This window comes from Ilyonectria robusta (genome assembly GCF_021365365.1).
Source record: "Ilyonectria robusta strain PMI_751 chromosome Unknown BGZ61scaffold_1, whole genome shotgun sequence".
NCBI lineage: Eukaryota > Fungi > Ascomycota > Sordariomycetes > Hypocreales > Nectriaceae > Ilyonectria > Ilyonectria robusta.
The window spans coordinates 190539-211971 of record NW_025764435.1 but is presented as its reverse complement, the minus strand read 5'-3'; the positions used below and the strand labels follow the sequence as shown (position 1 = coordinate 211971).

Sequence of the window (21433 nt, the reverse complement as noted above, 5' to 3'; positions counted from 1 at the left end):
GAAGACGGCTGGTGCACTGTCAAATGACGACGACGTCTTGGTAAGCTATCGGGACTGTACCTCGCTACAATAGGTACCTACCTCGCCAGGCTGCCGGGGGAGCTGTGGGAGTTGTGGGGGTGTTTCCAGGTTCCAGTTGTCACTATTACGGGGCTTCAGCGCTGTAGGAGCCTAGGAGGGCCGCCCCTCGGCCTAATGTGCTGCAGCAGCTGCAGGTGGTCATCCGTAGGGCTCGGTACTTGGCCTCCAGACGGGCCCGACCTTCGGGGCACTTGATCCACAGCGCGCCCAAGGCACCGCATCCTTGTACCCACGAGGTGCTTATGGTACCTGATCCTTGTACTGCCCACTGACTGTGGTTCACTGTCGCAGTGTCGGGCAGACGTGGAGCTCCCGTCCATTCAACCTCCAGATGCTGCGTCAAGATTGATGGCGGGAGGGAAGCTGACCGTACCTCCACATACCTTCCTACGAGTCTCATAATGTGCCTCACAATGTGTTGGTGGAGTGGGGTCTAATTTGGTGATTCGACGTTAAACTGCACTTCTTCAGCCTTGAACCTGCTGTTGGCTCACATACGCATATTTACACTTGCCGTTGACATGGCGCTGCTAGATGTTGCAATCTACCCCCCCCCCCCCCTCTGCCACCAACACAAATATCCACCTCGGCTAAAACTATTGATCTCCCCGAGACATGCCTGTCAGAATCATATCAACCTCGGGGTTGTAGGGGCTCATCAGCGGCAGTACCACCGGCTTCCAAAACACCCTCACTGTTAATCTACGCAGTGAGACATAGATGCGAGCCTGGAACCTGGAATCCCACCCAACGGTAAGTGTGCCGGAGTCTCTGGGCATCCATCAACTTCCATGGCCAACCACAGCCTGGCCATCCTCCATCAAAACGAAATTGCTGCCTTGATGCAAGCTATCACACGCCACATTGATCCCTGACGGCCACTAATAGCAAACATAACCTGAGCGTATAATAACGGTGAGTGTCAGCCGCAGGGCGTCCTCGAAGCAAACAGTACTTCATACTTTCATTGCTTCTTGACAGACCGGTCTAGTTTGCAAAGCAATAGTATGTCCCAACTGCATCACCTGGCTGAAACTCATCCAACCACACGCAACTTACCACAGCCACCAGATTGATGCTTGACCGCCAAACGTGCTCAATCTGGCCTCCCACCTCTCGCGTCCCCCGTAGTACATACACTACCCGATCCTTGCCGGACGCCTCAACAAGACACCGTGCGCCACTGTGATGAATTGTTTCCACACTCCCTTGGACGGGCTCGGCTGCAGGTTGTCGACAGTCAGCATGGCCTCTTCCGAAAATGCGATGGATCTTCCACCCGAGGCCCTCGTCGACAAATTCGCCTACGGCTGGTAGAGAAATACTCAAAGGTCCCTCGGCTTCGCGGACCGACCCGGTTTCATCCCGGCGTTGTCGTGAAGACCATGACAGACATCCGCTGAAGTGTGGAAATCGGTATGATCGACTTCCTCTCCAGCGTCTTTTCCCTTTCGATTTGCCTGCGATTGTGCCTGACAGGGCTAAAACTTCAGTCGTGATTCTCATTGTATAACGCCAAGGACGTATCTTACCTGCGCCCGCATAAGTGCCTCCTCCAACGCCATCAATGCCCGCAGCCTCGCTTGCTGTCCCGCGACTCCTGTCGCCGCAATATGAATCTTCATGAAAACCAGCTCAGCAATTACAATCTCTCAGAGTGTGGCATAGTTTTCGAGACGCATGGCTGGAGGAATTTCCCCGTGCTGTTGCGACGTAGATGAGTGAGAAGAAGTTGACAAACGGCATATCCGACTACACGAATCTGCCTGTGCGTCGTAAAGCGAGGAAACGCAGCACCGACCTGCACTTTGACGTCAACATGCTGACAGCCAAGGTGATACCAATCGTGACGCAGACGATAATATTGAGGGCTGCATCTTTCATAAACAGATTCAAAACCACGGCCAAGGCTAGACCGGTATTAGTATAGTATAGCCCCGACAACTTGTCATTCTCATTATGGGGGAGGACCGAGTTGTAGCCAGCTGGTATGATTGAGGTCCGAACTCCATGCGGATCCCGCCTGCGATTAGAGAGCCGGACGATGAAGCGGATGACGTTGGATATCTCCTTCGGTAGGAGCGTGATACAGCTGCGGAGTAACAGTACGCTGGTGAAGTTGATCGGCTACTCCCGGTGCACCGCCGTGCTGGGCGTTTTCCAAAATCAATTGTCGACTTTAAACAAGGAGAGACGCCTGCCCCGCGAAGTGGAATCAGCCTTGAGGGGATCTTGTCACAGGGAACAGATACATGACCGCAGCGCATTTGCTCGCACTGGGAACTAAAATGAGCCCTGCGGCCGTTTTCTGGCTGACAGGACTGCTGCTCCTGCATTTCAGTTCCGAATCTCCGTAATTAAAAACGAATTATCTCCCCGGTGGCTCTTTCGCATCGTCTACAAAATAGTCCTTGGCTTGGTTGATAGACTTAGTGTGTTCACCGAGCTTTCTCTGGCTACATGGGGATAGCGTATTGCGTCGAGAATGTCTTGAAATTTGTGTAGTTAACATATCAGGTTGATTAAAGGGCGCAGATAGTTTAAGAAACCAATCATTTCTAATCACCCATCGAATGCATTCCTCGCCTGTCAAGGTGCCCCGTCACCTACACCATATGTCGGTAACTCAAAATGCTGAGGATAAAATTTTATTCATGCCAACTACCTTGGGCCTGTATCTACTCTTACGGTCAGCTTGGTGATTTTGTGTATGCTGATTCATTGTATCTTCTCCGGAAATGTTTCCATAAAAGACGACCAATGCCGCATAGGACTAAAAGCCCCCTATCAACGTGCTGACTGAGATGCCTGCAACTTCTCCGTTTGAGAGAACTGGGGAATCCAATGAAATATGAGCATAGATGGTGAGGGTGTCATCTGTTTCAATCCCGAGACCGTCCAGGTACTGTCCGGTGAGTTGAGCACTATCGCTGTGAACGATACCAGCCGCAAGAAAGTCTCATGGACGCAGGATTTCTCATGGGGAAACATTTTCGCCTCATTAATTTTCTGATTCCAACCCCTATCCGTCCGCGTACGCATGAGTCAAATACTTCTCGCCTTCGGAACCTCAGCCCGGGTGACGACTCGTAGGAGTTGGACTCAGTGGGTACATATGATGGCCTTTAGAAAATACGGATCCTAGGGCTCTTGATCCGACAACTCAGCACGAGCACGCTATGATCGAATAACACTACATCTATACTCGGGTCGAATCAACTCGGCCCGCATAACACGCCGCCTTACTTCGGCTTGCGTCCTCGAAACGCCGTCTTAAGTACTGTTACAACTGTACGCATCCGTGACGGCCTCTCACTCTTTTCGCCCTGTAGATCCTCAGAGTCGTCGCCTCCGGTCGAAGAAAACTCCCTCGTAACACCTGCTACCGAAGACGGGTTGAGCGGCGGATTGCAAAAGTTCGGATTCGGTGTCTCAGAGGACCTGGATCCGTCGCTGGTCGAACCAATGCATGATCTCGTCCCACTACCCGAAAAATGTCTCGAGCTACCCTGTTCTTGGTGTCCAGGGCTAGCAGAAGTGGATATCGATAGCGAGCCAGAAGAATTGTTGTCACCGTTTGAACGCTCGGAGGTTCCGCTATTCCCTATTGTCGTCCTGGAAGACGATTCACCTTCGGAGGACCCAGGAGCTGCCGATAAACCCCATGACATCTTCCACTCGGGGCGTAGCCCAAATATCACGGCGCCGTTTTGGTGGTTGGCTAGATCCACAACATGTTTTGACACGGAAAATCGCGTCTTAGACGACCCGAGCTCCTGAATACGGTGGTGGATGTGCCTTTGCGACGCTATCCCTTTAGCACCGCAGAGGCAATTCTCATGAAACGGGCTTTCGGGAAATGGATTATGCCATGTAATGCCGGGGGCCAGGGTGATGGGGTCGGTCCATTGGTCGCCTATCCGATCAATAATGTCTCGAAGATCGCTGACGCTGATGCAAAGGAGATGGCTCTTCGTCGGAACTGTTTCCCACCCCCGACAGATAGCGGCCGGATTGTCGTGCCCCATCGGTGACGCGCGAATTATGTCTCCAAAGCCCTTTCCAAACAGGTTGATGGCCGGGATCGCCTTCGTGAAGTCGGCCCAGCTCAGCTTATGGAGAGGCAGAGTTGCCTTCCTGAGATAGAAAGGGTCCCTATCCGTGGCAATGTCGGCGAAATCCCATCCATCAAGCTGGTCGTGCAGGCGAAGTTTCGCGTTGACGCCCTTGTACGAGGCTTCTGCCCGAGCGTTGTGATCAATTAGTTTCTCCAGGGTCTCGTAAAGCTCTTCCACTCGATCCTTCAGTGTCGTCTGAGACGTGACGGTCTTCGTGATCGCCTCTCGCTGACCGTTCGGCAGAATCCTCGTTTCAGTGTATGTGTACTCGTCCTTGGGGTAGAGCTTGAGCTTCTGGTTTACGGGGTTTAAAAGGACATCCACGGCCGAACCAAGCGTGGCGGGATTCGGCGATTCCTCGAACTTGTCCTGCTCAAACAGGAACTCGGATCTAAATTTGTCCACTCTGGAGGATTCGAGGGACGTTCGCAGTAGGTGTAGGAGGGCTGCGCTCCCGCTCACCAGCCAACCGCGATGTTCGATGACGTCCCAGAGGGTGACGTATTTCTGGTCAATCCATTCCAGCTTCGCCTTGTAAGAGCCGCGAGTGATTCGCACATGGATGTCTTTGCGACCTATCCCAAAAGTACACCCGCCGGTCACGAGCTCGCCCACGGAGAAGCTCACTTTCTCCAAAGCAAAGTCCCGCCCAGGCCGTTGAAGTTGTGAAGGCTTGATGGCGTAATTCATCCCCGCAGCCCCTGGGAAGGTGTTTTAGCACTGCATTTGGACCGAGAAAAGACTTTGTGGCCTTTCCATGTTCGAAACTTACCAGCATAGAACTTCGCCTCTGAGCACCAACCGACAATGTGTCGTGTTGTTGTTAGATCCTTTAGGCTAGTATCAACGTGGTCCAGGTCCATTGCATCCAGATCCGGGTACGGAAGTCTACTCCCATCTGGAGAGTAGTAGAGATGCCAAAGGATCGCGTCGCTGAGCCTCTTCATCGGTACTAGAGCAGTTGAGAATCCTTTCAGAAAGTGGCTGCCCAAGAAACGATTGATTCGCGGGCACTTGGTCAACCCCGACATGACATTCAGTGGAATCTCGAGCCCCGAATCATATTGAGTCCTCCTTGGGATTGGATAGCCTCTCACCACAACTGGGTTTTGGAACAACTCATGCCAGCATTGCCCAGCACCGGGAGGCTTGGTATCGGCGGATATTTTCTCCATGGCGAACCGAATGGTGCAAATTGCTGGTCCGGCGGTTGCAACATACGTTTGAATCTTGGGATGACAAGTTGCCAGACCAGATTCTGTGCATGACCGACGCAGGGCAGCTCCAAGCCAGCCAATTTGCTCCCCAACTTCTGCAATAGCATCTGCAGTCCCTTCAACCTGTACGTCGAGGTGGGACTTTCGGAAGAGGCACTTGACGACCGATTTATCCCCAAGCTCTCCTATACGAAGTCAGTCCCCGAAAACAGTGATAGAGTCGCGGCTGGTGACACCTACCGGACACCTTCTTTTCCAACACCAAAGCATCCATCAAGAGTGCGAGAAGGGCCGGTCCAGTTGTTTCCCAAGTCTGGCGGACGTATTCAGCACATGGAAGAACTTGTGCGTCCGTGGCAGATCCTGTCAATGTAAGAACTTCATGCATAAGGCGTCCAACATTGGAATGGTCGGGGAATTGTTCCTGTAGGAATGCCATTGGATCCCACTCTGCAACAAACAACATTGTATACCTCTCTGACGCCCTCTTGCTGCTGACAGACCGTTTCTGCTCTAAGCAAGCCGATATCTCGGATTGAATATGAGCGCAAAAGTCATCCTCTTCAACAGGAGCCAGTACCAGCGCTTTGATCAGCCTTGATATCAACCACTTATATGCGACTGAATTGAAGACAGCGTCTCGGTACCCCCGCTTATCCGGCAAAGACGGCTGCTCTTCGATCTCGTCGGGGGCGTCCAGTTGTTGGTTCCAGTCCGGCCTTGCATCTCGAGTTTCGTCCTCGCGCTCCATCGCGTTATCTTGTAAAACATCTTGCAGCCATTGACCAATATTTCTATTTACGACTGCCTCTTCCAACTTTTCCACGGGGAAAATTGAGACATCCTCTTCCGGAATACCCCTTGCGGCATCATTGAAGCGGTGTGCGATGTCGCTGTGACACAGTTAGCTTTGGATGGCTTCAGCCCAAGAATCGAGAGGAAAAAAAGTCATACACACATTCTGTGTTTGTGAACAAAGTACATGACCTCCTTTTCCGCTTTGCTTGAGCCTGGGCATCCCAAACGAAGGGCAAATGATTTGAGTGAAGATGGCAGAATCGTCGCGAGGGATTCAAGGAGCTCAACATCGGAAACGTGGCGACGAAGGTTCTTGAGGATGGCCTCGGAAAGCTCTGACTTGTATGTATCTAACTCGTCTTCCGGAACACTCCAGGCAATTGAATATACGGTGGCGGTGTCGTCCATGTCCTCGTTTCGTGACTTGGTTGAATCAGGCTCAACAGCGAGCTGCGTCAGGATCGTCTTTTCATCCGACATTGGCCCTGCATCTCTTCCGACGGAAGCGTAGCCAGAATCAGTAAACTGTGCAACATCCGGAGGATCCACGACGGAGCCCAAATCGTCGGCAAGATCCAAGGGTTTTAGGTCGTTCAAGCCATTTGAATCCTCTCCAGCGGCTTCGGTCGTATCATCCACCTGCGCTTCGATTTTCAGTTCCTCTAACGCAGCCTTTGACGAGTTTCGAGCAGATCCAAACATCGCTACTGAAACTTGTGAGAACTCTTTTCTATCCCCCGACCTTGAATTTCCGGCTTGACCACCAGCTGCTCTTTTCGGTAGGTTCTCGCGTGCAGCATGCTTCTCTTGTTGCTCTCGTAGCCTCGTCTCCATCCGGGCGACGCGCTCGTCGTGCTGGCCGATGAGACCAAGCTCCTCTTCCCATATTTGCCTCTGTGTCAGCAGCTCACTTTGAAGTGCTTTGCCGACGGATGTACGATCGAGCGTGAGACGCTGGTCCACGAGCTGTGTCTGTAGGTCTGTAGCGAATGGCTTGTTACGACTGGCTAGCTGCGTGATGATATTCATGGCCGACTCTCGTGTGTGATAATGTCGGTGAATGGTGCTTCCTTTACTCAACATCGAACCCCAATACTCCTGCGTGTTCATCAACTCTTGCTCGCGTTGAAGCCCTTCTTGCTTATTGACCATATTCCACATGGTTGTTGCAAGAGCCACTTTCTGCAGGGTATCTTCTCCACACAACTTTTTGAATAGGACCAAATTCTTCTTTGCCGAACCTTGCATACGGGTGTCGGTAATGCGATGCAGATATATGATCCCGTGAAGTAGGATTTTGCTCCGGTATGACTCGGCGAGCCACTCAGCTATCTCCACGAGAACCTCAGGGTCACTTCTATGAGTATCATCGAAGCCTGGAGTATCAATGAGATAGACGGTGCGGTCTGCCAAAAGACTGCAGGAATAGACATCAACGGTTGATGTGCCTATTTGTAGTTAGAATCCTTGTACGTCGTGTCCCCCCTTGTCTCGTGGTTTCCAGTAACTCACATGCTTCAAAGGTATGTCCGATCTCGACGGGGGTATCAGAGCACATGGAGATGAAGGAGCTCTTGCCAGACCCAGTAACGCCCATTACAGCGATAAACACATCGCTTGGCCTATTTCGACTATTAAACCTCCGCTAAAGACGCCGCGGGCTATTGGGCACCACTTACTTGGGAATTCCGCCATTGCGAAATCCGTTGAACTTTGGCGGTGATGAGCTTGACGCTAGAACCTCTGAATCGGGGTGTGAAAGCCGGATCGCGGATCCTTCTGAATCGCTTCCGGACTCTTCTGTCTCGATATTTGGTGACCCGTAATTAGGAGAGGTAAGATTTAGGCCTATCGAGGCGGGAGTCGGAACTTTCCGATATGGCATGGCGTCAGAAGAGAACTTCACTAGGTATTTGTGAGGTTACCGTGTAGCTCACTTGGTAACATTTTGGCATCGACGGCGAGGAAAAGTATTTGAGCAGCAACTCAACAAAGCGCCCCTCACTCTGCCGGCTCCTAAAGCCCACCTTGGAGATTCTTAGGTGACACGTCATAAACCTAACCGCCACTGAGAAGGTGTAGTGAAGCGACTTGTGCAATTCCCATAACGTCGTGCATGCGGTAATCTGCAGTGCTAAAGAGGCGCGGTCACAGATGTGCAAGTTAACACTGCGGACGTGGACTCCAACGTGGAGGGAAGCCCACGTCGGATGCCGTTGTAGGGACTAGACCGGCCAGGGAGCTCTACAGAGCATCTAAAATATCTAAAATACTAACAGAACAACTGGGCTAGACCAACCAGCGTTCAAGTTTTTGCGTATATGTCGCCGCTTTTTAGCGGTTTTTTTAGCTCCAGCTACAGCACCCTAAGCCCTAAAGCTAGTATCTTTAATATTTAAGTGATAAATACGCCCGTCAGTTGGGAAGAAACCCTGGTGCCATAATTTCGTGTCTGGCTGCACTTCTTAGCTCTGGACTCTGCATCTGACCACCCTCTACTTGCATTGGTTCAACCAATAAAGCTATCGAAACTAAATTCTTCTCCAAGATAAACATGTCGCTTCTTTGAAAATCCACCAAACGGCTGAGAAACATAGCCCCGATCGCCCGAACGCCTTGGGCGGAGCTACGTGGGGGCAACAAGGAGGCAGATCCAGTCGCCTTCAATGTTGGCGAACCGCATAAGTAACTTACATTCCTCCCGGACCAATTTACGTGGTGGATGCATACATACGCCCGGTTTCAATTACATCAATCGCCCCGATATCGATACCCTTCAGCTTTTGGTCACCTACCTCGGCGCCTCGTATGCAGATGGTGTGCGCATACATGGCACCATTATGTTGCATCCTTTCGGATAATCGCACGGCAGGATTGAGCTTACGGATACGATTAATTTGAGTCCTATACCATCAGCTAGTCAGCTGAAGGTATAATTGATGGGTCGGTTTCCGGAGGATTTGAGGTTTCGTAGACTTGAGAAACTGATAACTCCTATACCTTCCACGAGGGACAGAGTGACGACATCTGCGTGTGGTACAACACGACGTATACCATTGTGACCGTCTATAACGTCGTCTCCTTTAACGAAACATGTGTCCAGTCAGGAGACGACGTCGGCAACCCGCTAGTCTCAAGTCACCCAACCGCAACAATCGAGGCGAAGGTAGTTATTTGAACAACGGGGGCCATGCTGGTGGTCCTCAGCACCGGACTTCTTGCACATTCACACCTCCCCTATATAGCAGGTGGATGACATACCCCCACACGAACCATTGGGGGTTGAAAGTGAAACCCATACTCTCGTAGGAATGCACTTGAATATGATTGTATCTCCCGTATCCGACCCAATTGACTTGACGACCTGTTTTTGTCATATTCGGTCATCGCGGCCATGTTTCGTAACCAGCCTCATGCGACCCACCTTCTTGCGAGGCGTGGAGCTGCCCCGGAAATGGCGCGGGCCAAGCTCATTACATTTAGCCAGGCTCTGATTTGCCCACCACGTCGCGAAGGTGAAAGCGACGTAAAAGTTATGGATGAGCATTTCGTTACCAATGTTCAATTGCATGTGCTCAATTATGTTATCAAGAAGCAAAGCTGCTACTTGTTAGTGTCATTAGCGGAATGTGTTTGTTGGGGGGTGGTGCTGCCGTTGTTCCGAGCAAGGAGCGCTTCATAACCGATACCCTCAATGAGCCAAGGCCGTAGGACGACATCACGTCGGGGGAGCGAGAGTTCCGTATGAATCGTTTTTTCTTTGATCTGCCGCAAAATTTGTACACGGGTCTATCGCTGACCTCCGAGAAATCACTTCGACTCCTTCTCCTGCTCCAACTTCAATCGGTCCTCCTTGTCCCACTCAATCAACTGCTTCGACCAGCTATCACATCGTCAGTATGGTCGCCTACATCCCACGGCAAGCTCAGAATGGGAATCCACGTACTACCGGCTAGGGTGCCACTCCCAGGCCTCGGGCTTTCGCGCCCAGGTTTCCCGCCCGGCGCTGAAGTTCCAGGTGATGGCGACGATGCCGAACATGACGGCGCCCGCAATCAGCGTGTTGCCGCGCCAGTTGGCAGGCTGTGCGTACCAACCACCAGCCGGTGACCAGACATGCTTGGGGTAACTTTTCGGAGGATAACGGTCAGGCGTCGTCGGGGTCGAAAGGAGGGAGCACACTCGTGGTGGGATCGGATTGACTTACGGGATTTTTCCGCCGCCGCCCTGGATCAATTGTCAGCGCCTCTTCAGGAGAACACACGGGGAGTCGACATACCATCTTGATTGACTTGTCAACGGACGTTTAGGGAATGTTCTGGGAGCACAATGGCGTCGTTGATGATGCGTCTGCCGGGCCACCTCGAGAAGTTGAGGCTGCGAGCAATCCGAAGGCCCAGGCGAGAAAGGCGGGCGGGCCGAGGTTGATCCGCGATTTCTGGCTCCGCTCCGGCTCAACTCGCCCGTCCCGCAGGCTCACACGACTCCAGACGGATTGAACGCAGAACTTTTTTCGGTGACGGGTACGAACAAGCCGATGCCACGCCCCGTCCTCGACGCCTTGCGACCACGCCCCGAATTCTGCTCTCCCGTGCGCCGACCTCCCCAACTGCTGCACCGATGAAGCGGGCTCCCCTGCAACGATGGGGCGGCCAATTGCTGCAGGCCCGCTCGGGAGCTGCCATGGCCGCTTCAGCAGCTCGACAGCCCTTCGCCGCGAGCTTGCACCGGCACGCCTCGTCGGCCGCCGCCGCCCAATCCCTCGCCGACGACATCTCCGCCGAGGCTTTGCGGTCACCTCTTCCCTCTCCTCCGCCTCAACGGGCTGCCGAGTCCGCCAAGCTCGCCGCCCTCCACGCCCGCTTGTCCCTCTCCAATAAGATCCCCCTAGAGACGCTCGCCCGCACCCTCGTTGTCCCCTCCGCCGACGTCAACGCCAGCTTCAACAACTCCAACCTCGCCTTCCTCGGAAGCACCTTTATCAACTACCACGTCCTCGAGTACCTCGCCGTCAAGTGGCCCCGCCTGCCCATGACTATCCTCTACGAGGCCCTGCGCGCCTACGCCGGCAAGGAATCGCTGCACCAAATAGCCCGCCGGTGGGGTGTCGAGGCCGCCGCCGCTCCCGGCGAGGAAGTCGATCCCGGTCTGCTACAATGGAAGCCGCAAGCGTCAGGCCTGCAAACACGCTGGGGTTACGTTCGTGCAGAGGCTGCCCACGCCGAACAGTTCGAGGCTCGCCGTGGTATCAGCAGTCGTGTGGTCATGGACGACGAGTTTGGCGACACCCTGCAGGCGCCAAAGACCGACCCCGAGGCCTTTAAATTCTACCAAGACGAGGCCTACGGTTCCTTCGTCCAGGCCGTTGTTGGCTCCATCTACACCCACTGTGGACGCGAGGCCACTCGCGACTTTGTGCAGTCCCACATTCTCTCCCGCCAGATCGACCTCTCCTCCATGTTCCAGTTCCAACTCCCCACCCGCGAACTCGCCATGCTCTGCGCCCGTGAGGGCTTCTCCTCCCCCATCGCCCGTCTCGAGAGTGAGACCGGTCGTTTGTCCCGCACACCCGTCTTCGTCGTTGGCATCTATAGTGGCCAGGAGAAGCTCGGCGAGGGTTCCGGCCCCAGCCTTAACATTGCCAGGTGGAAGGCGTCAATGAACGCCCTCAAGGCCTGGTACATGTACAGCCCCGGCAACAAGGTCCGGGTGCCCAGCGACATGTTTGAGGAGGATGCCAAGCCTTGGAAGGCGCCCCATATCGACATTGGTGAGATCATCTAAACGAGACTCATGGTTGTATTTGTGGATGTGGCGCTGTTGGCGATGCTGGGCTGGATGCATCGGCCGTGTGTGGATAATGACAAAACAAATTTTGCCTTGGCCAGGCACTGTATAAAATACATGGAGCAAGGAGATTCCTAAAGGAAATGGCTGGGGAACGTCAATGTAAGATACAATGTAGAACAATGACCAACTCCTCGACAAATGGCGAGTCAAAATCAAAGATTTACATTACACTCTTCTACTCTTCTAATCGGTGTCGTCCCCGGGTATATTTATCACAAGAAACACTTCAACTGAACTGGTCACCCTCGCCCAACCGCACGCCCTCGCCCCTCCTGATCAAGGAGCGATATCTCTCCTGGCGTGTCGTGCGCTCAGTGGCCTCACGGTGTCTCTTTTTGCGCTCATAGATGGCACGGACAGTGGACCGAATCTGATCCTTGCCCTCGTCATAGTTTGCGCGGGCTAGCTGGACGACCTTGTCGATCTGGTCAGGGGTGTAGATGAAATTCCAGGTACTCAAGAAGTCGGTGGTGCCGGGCGATAGGCCGGGCACCTTTTCATTGGTGAGGAAGGGTAGGTAGATGACGGCGATGCCGGCGTCGGGTTCCATAAGTTTCCAGGAGTCGGGCTCTGAGATGGCCTTGGTTCGAGGAGGGGAGTCAGAGGTGCGTTCCTGGTTGCTGCCGACCCAGACAGTGCAGTAACCCAGGTCTCCAGCGTCTTTCTCACCGGGCTCGAACTTGGTGTCCTTGCTAGACTTTTCAGTCTTTCCACCGTTGTGTGCTTCCTTGCGCATTTCTCTCTGGTTGTCCTTGGCATCTTGAAGTTTGGACTCGGCCTCGCGGGTAGACTTCGCCTGCGCGTCGTCGAGTTCTTTCACCGCCTGCGCAGGAGTTTCTCCAGGCTTTGGCCACCCAATACCGATAGGCCAACCCTTGATTTTGCGCTGCTTAGCATAGCCGTCAGCCACGGATAACCAGTTGTCAGTCTTGATATCTGCTGACGCATCGAAGGCGATCAGAACGTCGACATCGCGTCCGGGTCGGAGCAAGGGGTAGATGGGTAAGTTGTTGGACATTCCCGCATCCATGAGCTGGATATACTCGCTGTCGTAAATGCTGTCGGGGGTTGTTTGAGGCAGCTTGCCGCGCATGCCGTAGGCAAAATTGGGGATCTTTGCGGGATCGATAGGGTGGACCTTGCTCAGATCGTCGTCCCGTCCCGAGATGAGGCCATCAACTGCCCCAAATCCAGCCAAACCTTTTAGGATAGGCTTGATCTCTCGATAGTAATGGCTGAGAGTAGCGCAGAAAGCGCTGCCAAAGACGCCAAGGAGAAGGGGCAATCTTATCTCGGGGAGATGGAACCCGTACTCGGGGGGGACATCCTTGCCATTGTTAAACCTCCGACCCAGAGCCCAGGTAGGAATGCCAGCCCCAAACTCCTCGCAGAAGAATTCGTACGGAGTGATCTCGTACCATTGGAACCAAGACTCTTTCTTGGCTTCCTCTTTGGCCCTTTCAATCCCAAAAATGCCCGCTTGGGCTTGTGCCTCTGTCAAGTTGGGAATCTCGTGACGTACGGCGGTATAAATTGGCATCGGGAGCTGTCCGTATTGAATATACTCTCGCTGGTTTGAGAGCTTGAAGTCGCGGTCGTTGATTCCTAGGTCTCCTTTAGGGACCAAATATCTTGCAGCCAGCAACACCCCGTACACATCGACCAGGCCAAAATCGGCGTGAGGGTCGCCTTTGAGTTTCTCGACGATGCCGCTGAGAAGGTACTTGTTTGTTGGCATCGAGACTAGAGACTGGAAAGCGTCAGGGGGGTATGCGATGTGGGTTGAAGCTCGGGACTTGAGATGTTCCAAAAGGTTATGAATGCTGCCTTTGTTGAATGATGTAAGGTTGAGCGCCTGGAGCCAGCAAGAACCACTGACACCCGAGGTGTACGTCACGCAATCGAACAAGCCGTCCTCTTCAGTCGCGAGAATCGATCCCGTGCCGGCGATGAGGGCTCGAAGGCCTCCTCCGGATCCGCACATGGCAATGGTTGGGACGTCGTCGGGATGAACATCCTCTTCCTTGAGACCTAAATACCTCGCCAGGCCCACTCTTGCAACTCTGCGACGCCGAGCAAGGAACGTCTTTTCTTCTTCACAAAGGTCAGAAGATACGCGAACATCGGCAGCGTAGCGAATCTCGGGATGGACGAGGGGATCATGAGCTTCAGCCCATATCTCATCAGCCAACGAACCGGGTGACATGGAGAGCTCCCGCTGCAGCTTTGTCATGTACACGGGCAGTAGCTTGGACCATTCCGGGGCAATAAAATCGACCAGCTTTTCCGGGATGGCAGGCCATTCCAGGTCATTAACTAAGGTGAAGGCCTCGAAGCGGCGGGCAAAAGTGGCCCAGGCGGGCTGGTCATCTTGTTGAGAGCCGGTGGTCTGGCCGTTGGAGTCTGCGAGATGCTGGCCGCCGCTTCTCTTCTTATTCGAGAGCTGCGCAAATTCGTCAGAGGGATAGAGCCACCAAATGAAGAGGCCGCCAGTGATTACCGCGGCGGGCAACGTGGAATGTTGTTTGTGTTGCTTGGCATTCTGTCTTGGTGTTGAGAAGAGAGTGCGGCGTAGCTGGATCGGCACTCGATTGATCCTCGACCGAGATGTGGCTAGCCTAGAGCCAAGCCTCGCAAGGCTCTCAATGGAGCCGCGGTAGAATCTCATCGTTGATGGGGAGTTTTCGATGAATCGCATTTACGGTTCATCCCGGCCCAAGGTTTCCGCGATTATCCAAGACTCTTGAGTCTCCCCACTGAATTGGCGAGCGATAATCAATCCAATTGCATGATCACGATGGAGGATCAACAATGATAGCCTCTCCAGATCCGGTCCGGGGGGTCCGAGTGAAGGGACTGCAGAAATTTGGGCCACGAGGCTGAAGAAATTGTAGGTTAGGTAAGTGCCGTAGCTCCCTCAACAAGACGGGAATGTTGATGTCATCGCCTTAAGTTGGACGCCAGGCAAAAGAGGGATGAGGCGCTTACGATAGAGCTGTTAGAGAGTACATTGTATTGTGTGCCAGGTCCTGCTGAATGGAAGTATTTTCTTAGCGGCCCACTTCGGCAGAACGCCCGGTACGTTCTCACCGTTCTTGAGGCTCGGGCGACTGAAAAGAAGGACCTCGACACGCAGGTGCAATAATAAAAAGTGCCTTGGGAACTCGATTGAACCGAAACCCGGTATATTTCCTACTCTGGTGCTAATTCGAGTCACATTTAGGCTGCACCAGTCTGGTTGTCCAACCCAGCTTGGATATCAGTCACTTGTGTGAGCCTATAACTTACAGCTGGTTAGCTCCAGCGAGCACCGGTACATCGACAGCACTTCAAGTCTAGGTTCCCTACATTCCCTGCCTTGCGCAACTGCAGTAATTGGACGATTCATGGTCCTGTAGCGACAACCCTTGCATCTCCCAGCGGTCTGATTTCGCTGTGACTCCCTGAAGCCCAAAGCTTCAGCGGCTGGAATCCTTCTGGGTTCAGCGCTAAGACGGCACCAGAGTGGGGTTGGCCACAGCGGGCACTGGCAAGTGGGGGGGCAGCAGGCGCCAGATGCGGCGGGCGGTGAAATCGCAGCTAGTGAGAGACCTAGATTTTCGACGCTTTTTTTTCCTGCGCCGGCAGAATCTCTCGCGCTTTGCCTCCATTCTCCAGCTCAATTGCACTCTCTGCTACTGCAGTTCAGCAGTCCCCGTGGACTATACAATCACTGCGCTTCATCTCCCAAGGTATGCATCTCGTATCGTCACGCGGGCGCGGCTCTCTACCCTCGCCGGTGACTCTTACGCCCTACCCCGCCACCATCATTTTGTCGCGACCTTGCTCACCCGTGACTCCAGAGCCGCACCACCTCCCACGCGATTTATAGCCCTTGATCCTTCACGGATCTTGATCGCCAGTGTCGCTTCTTCCTCTTGAACCCTACCACACACGCGCGCCGTCGAGATGAGCGAGGCCGACGCCACCACCAAGCCCGTTGAGGCTCTCCAGCCCGAGGCTGCCCCCGCCGAGGAGAAGCCTGTCGAGCAGACTGAGGAGAAGGTCGAGGAGAAGACCGAGGAGAAGGCTGACTCTACCGAGAAGCCCGCAGAGACTAGCGAGTCTAACCTTCTCAAGACCACCGCCAAGATTGACTATGAGAACCACCGCAACAACCGCAAGTTCGATCCCGCCTCCCGCGAGGTTACAGATGACCCTGTGGCCATTCGCAAGCAGGTCGAGTTCTACTTTGGCGACTACAACTTCCCCCAAGATAAGTTCATGTGGGAGTCGTGTGGCGGGTCCGAGAACAAGCCTATGAAGCTCAAGACTATCCATTCCTTCAAGCGCATGCGCACCTTCCAGCCCTACTCTGCCATTGTCGCTGCCATCAAGGACAGCGCCATCCTCGACCTCTCGGGTGAGGAGGGTGAGGAGGAGGTCAAGCGCAAGGAGCCCTACAAGCCGATGTCCACCGCCAAGGCTAAGATCGAGGCTGCCACCGTCTACATCAAGGGCTTCGGCGACGAGACCCCCAACACTCAGTTCGATCTCGAGACCTTTTTTGCCCAATTCGGCGAGGTCAAGGGTCTCAAGCTCCGCCGCACTGGGGAGAACTTCTTCAAGGGATCCGTCTTCGTCACCTACGCTGACGAGGAGACGGCTACCAAGTTCCTGGCCCTCGAGCCTGCTCCCAAGTGGAAGGAGCACGAGCTGAAGATTATGAGCAAGAAGGCTTACTGCGACGAGAAGAGCGAGCTCATCCGACAGGGCAAGCTCGAGCCCAACACCAACACTCCTAAGAGGTTTTACGAGGGCAAAGACGGCAAGGACAACAGGAACGCCCGCGGCCGCGGACGTGGTGGCAACCGGGGCGGTCGTGGCGGTGACAGCGACGACTGGAAGAAGCGCCGTGAGCACGACCAGAAGAACGGCTTCAGGGGCGGACGAGGTGGTCGCGGCCGAGGCCGGGGCCGGGGTAACCGTGATGGTGGCCGTGACCGTGATCGTAACGGCCCCCGCGACCGCAACGACGAGCGCAAGGAGAAGGAGACCAAGCACAGCAGCAACGAGTAAGCAATGTCGCCGTTGATTCTTCTGACCATTACTAACATATTCTCAGCACCATGCCTCGCATCCAGTCCACCGCTGATGCCGAGTCCAAGACCAACGGCAAGCGCTCCCGCGACGACGACGGTGCTTCCGGCGAGCCCGCCGCCAAGAAGGTCGATGTTAAGCAGGATTAGACTGGAGACCAAGGTGTCTTAGGAGTTCATCAACAAGCGATAATTGTGCGGAGAGGAGCCTTTCTGATACCATAACAGTAACCAAAAAAAAAATTGGGGTTAAAGGACTCGGCCATGTCAAGGAATCATCCATTGCATTTGTATTGTGGGATTTTCACAGGGATACGACAAAGTGCTTCGCTATCTGGCAGCGTTGGTACCCACGGGTTCAAAGTTCGATGTTAGCAATAACAAAACAAGACTATTAAAAACATGTCCGTTCCAGATCTGCGTGAATGATTGTGATAGCTCAGGTGCCCAGTTGATTATATGCACGAACATGAAGTCATATTCACATTGCTTACCTGTCACTGCGGCAGGCCTCTATCTTCGTTACTATTTACATGACTCGTGCAAGACGAATGAGCTCGCCTCTCCTTGTATATACTCACTACAGCACACAGGACTCATTATTAGACCGAGTAGTCCAGCTTGCCATCTCCCATGACCTTCCAGAACTCCTCGACAATCTCTTTCTGGCCGCTCGGCGCCCCACGCACAGCGAGGTAGATGCGGGCCTCGAGCTCCGGGTCCCAGTTGCCCGGGTTGCCGTGGACCATGCGGCCGCCAGCCTCCTCGAGCAGACACCAGCCGGCGCAGACGTCCCAGGCCCAGCAGCCACCCTCCCAGTACATATCGACCTGGCCGGCGGCGACGGCGGCGATGTTGAGGGCGGCAGAGCCGAGCGAGCGCAGCGAGTGGACCATGGAACCGCCCGTTTCGCGGGTGCCGGCCAGGCGGCGGAAGACATCGACCTTGAGGTCGAAGTTGGGGCCGTCGCGGGTCGACCCCCACTCAACGGCAACGAGCGAGCTTCCGAGGCCTTCGAGCGGCCGGGGCGACTTTGCCAACGGGAGGCGCTGGGGCTCGGCGCCGCGAGCACGCGTCAGGTAGGCGCCCTTGCCGCGGATGGCCGTGTAGAGCAGGTCCTGCCAGGGGTTGTAGATGACGCCGATGGCCGGGTGGCGGTCGACGGCGAGGCCGAGCGAGATGCAGGCCGACGGGAAGGAATGCACAAAGTTGGTGGTGCCGTCGATGGGGTCGCAGACGAAGGTGGGCTCCGGGCCGATCTTCATGCCGGGCTTGTACGTCTCCTCGCCCATGAAGGAAATGTCGGGGAAGGCGGTGGACAGACGGGCCGAGACCATGGCCTCGACGCCCTTGTCGGTCTCGGTGACGATGTCGACGGCTTTTCGAGGCAATTCATGTTAGCCGGACGGACATGGCGGGACGACGTGGGTTCATGTTAGGACGGGCAAGCGGGAGGTCGTACAGTTGAGCTTGGTGTCGGTGTCAATGTCGGCCGGGTTGGCAGCGAGGATCATGACACCAGCCTGGTAGGCGACGGCGACCATCTCATCGTGGATGGCCTGGAGATCAATTTCTGCCATTGTTGCGGGAGTTGCTTGCCGCTGCTTCTGGAGTGGGCAATTCGAATAACAAGAGGTCTGAGACAAATGCAAGTTCCCAAGGAAGCTGTTTCAAACCAATGCGTGCAGGATTGGCCGGTTGGTCAATCAAGATGATCTCAGACGATGACGATGGTGGAGGAGAGATTTATGGAGGGGCAATGGCGGGGCAGCGCGAATCTACAGCGGCTAACGGTGACGCTGGGTGGGAGTTCGGCGTCGGAATAGCTCCGCCCGTAGTCCGCCGCGACACAAGCATGAGAAGCACATGATAAATGTCGGGATGTAATGGCTTTGCCACATCCCTGCTGTATCAAGTAAATCAGTTAGTTCACCCTCACAAAATCTGATATGGTTGCAGCGCTGTGCTTATGCTGGGTCCTGTTGCAGTTTCCCCCGACCCTTGGCAAGGATATTAACATGTTCATTCAAAATCTCATACAGACCCTCCCGGTCCTTCATCAAACGCCGTCCATTTGACATCCATCCACAGGTACCTTTACATACCCGACAAAATACATTTGTGCGTTGAGTCAAGCTGTAAAAAAGAAAAAAAGAAACACAGGCCATGATATATAGCAAAGGTCCACCCAGCAAGTTCCGAAGCAGAATAGCCGTCCTTGAGCCCACACATTGCTCGGATAAAAGAAGAACCCAGCGAGAGAAGCGTGCCAAAACGGACAGGGTCCTGCCCACGCAGTCTTTTGCCATCTCCTGGCCCCAAGATCAGCCCATCCTCCATGTTTGGTATACCAACAAGCTTCACCCAAGTGATTGCAGTCGCACAGGATGGTGATATCCCCGTAGCTTTTGTCCAGTTAAAATCGCTTTACACATTTTCCCTAAACACCGATCTCCGCTCCGTCGGGCTGCTGCCTGCACTGTCGGGGTCATGATGACCCTTTTGTTTGGCCGGCAAGTTCGTCTCGATGGGTCGTGGGCTCACGCCGCGTAGGCTCATGGCTGAATCGTCGTCAAAGGGGTTCCTTCCGCCGGGTCCGGAGCCGGGGCTTCGGCTTGCCCTTCGTCCTCGATCCTCTTCGTCGTCGTGCCCCAAGCCTCGGGCACCACTGCTCGGCGGCGCGGCGACGTTCATCCTGTAGCTACCACCGCTGTACTCGTTGCCCCGGCCGTCGCGGCCGCCACCAACCTCCTCTTCGTCATAGCCGTAGGAGTCGGCGCCAGGGCCAACGCGGGTATCCCAGGCATCATCGGGGTCGAGGGGACCGAAACCGCGGCGTCCGCGGGGTCCATCGGGTTGGTCCTGCTCGTAGGCACCAGCGGCCGAGCGGTTGTTGCGGTTCTTGAACTTGCGGACCTGGTCGTTGAACCAACCGACGACACCGCCGGGGGCCGGCCGTGGAGGACCGTAGGAATTCTCTTCTTTATGCCATGGCAGATATGATGCTAAGCTGGGCGGCGGGAGCTATGGGGTTTGGAAGTTAGCTAAAGGCTCATCATCTGCCAATCGATGCGCTCGCCACAAGACACGTGAAGTCCGGGGGGGGACATCCGGAGCGCGAGTGCCATTGAAATCAGGTCGCGAGGGGAAGATGGGAAGACAGAAGCACGTACACCGAGTCTGCGGGCGCGCAGCTGGGTAAAGACGATCCAGCCGATGGCGGCCGCGAGGAGCAGCACGACGATGGCAATGATAATGCCTCCAGCCGTTGACACCATGGTTGCCTGTATGCGCGTGTGAGGTGCGTGAGCAAGCAAGCGAGGCTGCGTGTGAGGCTGCGTGTGTCAGGTCAGACCTGGGCGGAGGGAAGGTCGTCGTCAAGTCGCAGCCGTGATAGGAGTGGGAGAGAGACACGAGACACGAGACAAGCGACGGAGCGAGGAGTGGACGGGGGAGCAGAGGAGGCGGCGGATGAGGAGGCGCTGCAAGGGTTGGCAGTGCTAGGATTGTGTTTTTTGCGCCGGTCAATCAGGGAACTGGAATACGAGGATTCGGGAAACGGGAAACGGAAAACGGGAAACATGCGACAAGACTGTCAGACGGAAGACGGAAGATGGAGGATGGTGAATGAAGTGGGTTCCGATTTAGTGGTGGCCGAGTCGCTGAGGTCATGGCGACTCCACTGAACACACCTCCTCCACCTCCTCCACCTCAGCCTCTAAAGCTTAGCATCCAGTGCTCCGTATCCATAGAACCGCTGCTAAATGGCTAAATCTAAATCGCCCCCCCCCCCCCCCCCCCCCCTTTGAATCTCACTGAAGCCCGCCAACGTCAACTCTCGGGGAACTCCACTGTCTAATTTATCATCCAACTCCCGCCCAATTCTTATCTCTGCGCCGGGCTTGGCCCTGGTTCATCCCCGTGGACCGGTCCAGCCTAAACTCGGGGATGAGCAAAAGGCTGTGACGCTGTCTGAGCACATCTGTAGCACTAAACCCACCTAGAGCTGGCGCCGCTAACGCCCTACAGGAGGGTCCGCTGGAACACCACTGAAGACTCCCCAAAGACTCACTAGCCCGGGGTCTATATCATCAGCCACATTCCAGTGCCCGCACAGCTCATTCCCCGCCACCAACTACTCCAGTCAGTACCTCTGTCGTCGATCGTCACAACTATAAAAAGCTACAGTTCCCAGCTCCGACTTCCGACGATTCCGTCGTCGTCAGCCCCGACGCAGGTCTCACTTTTAATCAACGTGCCAAGGCTCCTGCACAAGCACTGCCTCCGGCAC

The 21433-nt window shown here is 54.7% G+C and overlaps 10 protein-coding genes across 10 annotated transcripts; 3 read left to right on the top strand and 7 right to left on the bottom strand.

Moving 5' to 3' along the window:
- Window positions 1-1059: 1059 nt before the first annotated feature.
- Window positions 1060-2408, bottom strand: BGZ61DRAFT_436876 (uncharacterized protein). Its single transcript, XM_046244042.1, has one exon. The coding sequence runs from the start codon at window positions 1585-1587 to the stop codon at window positions 1069-1071; it is 519 nt and encodes a 172-aa protein (XP_046111503.1). The 5' UTR covers window positions 1588-2408; the 3' UTR covers window positions 1060-1068.
- A 1593-nt stretch (window positions 2409-4001) lies between these two features.
- BGZ61DRAFT_321836 (uncharacterized protein) lies at window positions 4002-5230 on the bottom strand (the record flags this gene model as incomplete). Its single annotated transcript, XM_046238948.1, has 2 exons — window positions 4002-4900; window positions 4972-5230. Coding segments are annotated over 2 exons (1158 nt in total), but the record flags the coding sequence as incomplete, so codon positions are not given.
- Window positions 5231-6275: 1045 nt separating this feature from the next.
- Window positions 6276-8444, bottom strand: BGZ61DRAFT_1503 (uncharacterized protein). The gene is made up of 3 exons (XM_046237360.1): window positions 7894-8444; window positions 7727-7836; window positions 6276-7662 (listed from the first exon to the last, which is right to left on the bottom strand). The coding sequence occupies exons 1-3, from the start codon at window positions 8097-8099 to the stop codon at window positions 6365-6367; spliced, it is 1614 nt and encodes a 537-aa protein (XP_046111501.1). The 5' UTR covers window positions 8100-8444; the 3' UTR covers window positions 6276-6364.
- Window positions 8445-8653: 209 nt separating this feature from the next.
- Window positions 8654-9515, top strand: BGZ61DRAFT_436873 (uncharacterized protein). Its single transcript, XM_046244041.1, has one exon. It carries the CDS (start codon window positions 8881-8883, stop codon window positions 9073-9075), a length of 195 nt encoding a protein of 64 aa, XP_046111500.1. The 5' UTR covers window positions 8654-8880; the 3' UTR covers window positions 9076-9515.
- A 498-nt stretch (window positions 9516-10013) lies between these two features.
- BGZ61DRAFT_436869 (uncharacterized protein) lies at window positions 10014-10672 on the bottom strand. The gene is made up of 4 exons (XM_046244040.1): window positions 10494-10672; window positions 10422-10441; window positions 10161-10343; window positions 10014-10097 (listed from the first exon to the last, which is right to left on the bottom strand). Exons 1-4 carry the CDS (start codon window positions 10494-10496, stop codon window positions 10025-10027), a joined length of 279 nt encoding a protein of 92 aa, XP_046111499.1. The 5' UTR covers window positions 10497-10672; the 3' UTR covers window positions 10014-10024.
- Window positions 10673-12230, top strand: BGZ61DRAFT_436868 (ribonuclease III domain-containing protein). Its single transcript, XM_046244039.1, has one exon. It carries the CDS (start codon window positions 10835-10837, stop codon window positions 11996-11998), a length of 1164 nt encoding a protein of 387 aa, XP_046111498.1. The 5' UTR covers window positions 10673-10834; the 3' UTR covers window positions 11999-12230.
- On the bottom strand, window positions 12231-14968 carry BGZ61DRAFT_436866 (acyl transferase/acyl hydrolase/lysophospholipase). The gene has a single exon (XM_046244038.1). The coding sequence runs from the start codon at window positions 14760-14762 to the stop codon at window positions 12291-12293; it is 2472 nt and encodes an 823-aa protein (XP_046111497.1). The 5' UTR covers window positions 14763-14968; the 3' UTR covers window positions 12231-12290.
- Window positions 14969-16012: 1044 nt separating this feature from the next.
- Window positions 16013-17292, top strand: BGZ61DRAFT_337695 (uncharacterized protein; the record flags this gene model as incomplete). Its single annotated transcript, XM_046239067.1, has 2 exons — window positions 16013-17118; window positions 17169-17292. The coding sequence occupies 2 exons, from the start codon at window positions 16013-16015 to the stop codon at window positions 17290-17292; spliced, it is 1230 nt and encodes a 409-aa protein (XP_046111496.1).
- Window positions 17293-17744: 452 nt separating this feature from the next.
- On the bottom strand, window positions 17745-18722 carry BGZ61DRAFT_337152 (uncharacterized protein; the record flags this gene model as incomplete). The annotated part of the gene is made up of 2 exons (XM_046239029.1): window positions 17745-18520; window positions 18605-18722. The coding sequence occupies 2 exons, from the start codon at window positions 18720-18722 to the stop codon at window positions 17745-17747; spliced, it is 894 nt and encodes a 297-aa protein (XP_046111495.1).
- Window positions 18723-19109: 387 nt separating this feature from the next.
- On the bottom strand, window positions 19110-20759 carry BGZ61DRAFT_582021 (uncharacterized protein). Its single transcript, XM_046256271.1, has 2 exons — window positions 20316-20759; window positions 19110-20166 (listed from the first exon to the last, which is right to left on the bottom strand). Exons 1-2 carry the CDS (start codon window positions 20418-20420, stop codon window positions 19570-19572), a joined length of 702 nt encoding a protein of 233 aa, XP_046111494.1. The 5' UTR covers window positions 20421-20759; the 3' UTR covers window positions 19110-19569.
- Window positions 20760-21433: the final 674 nt, after the last annotated feature.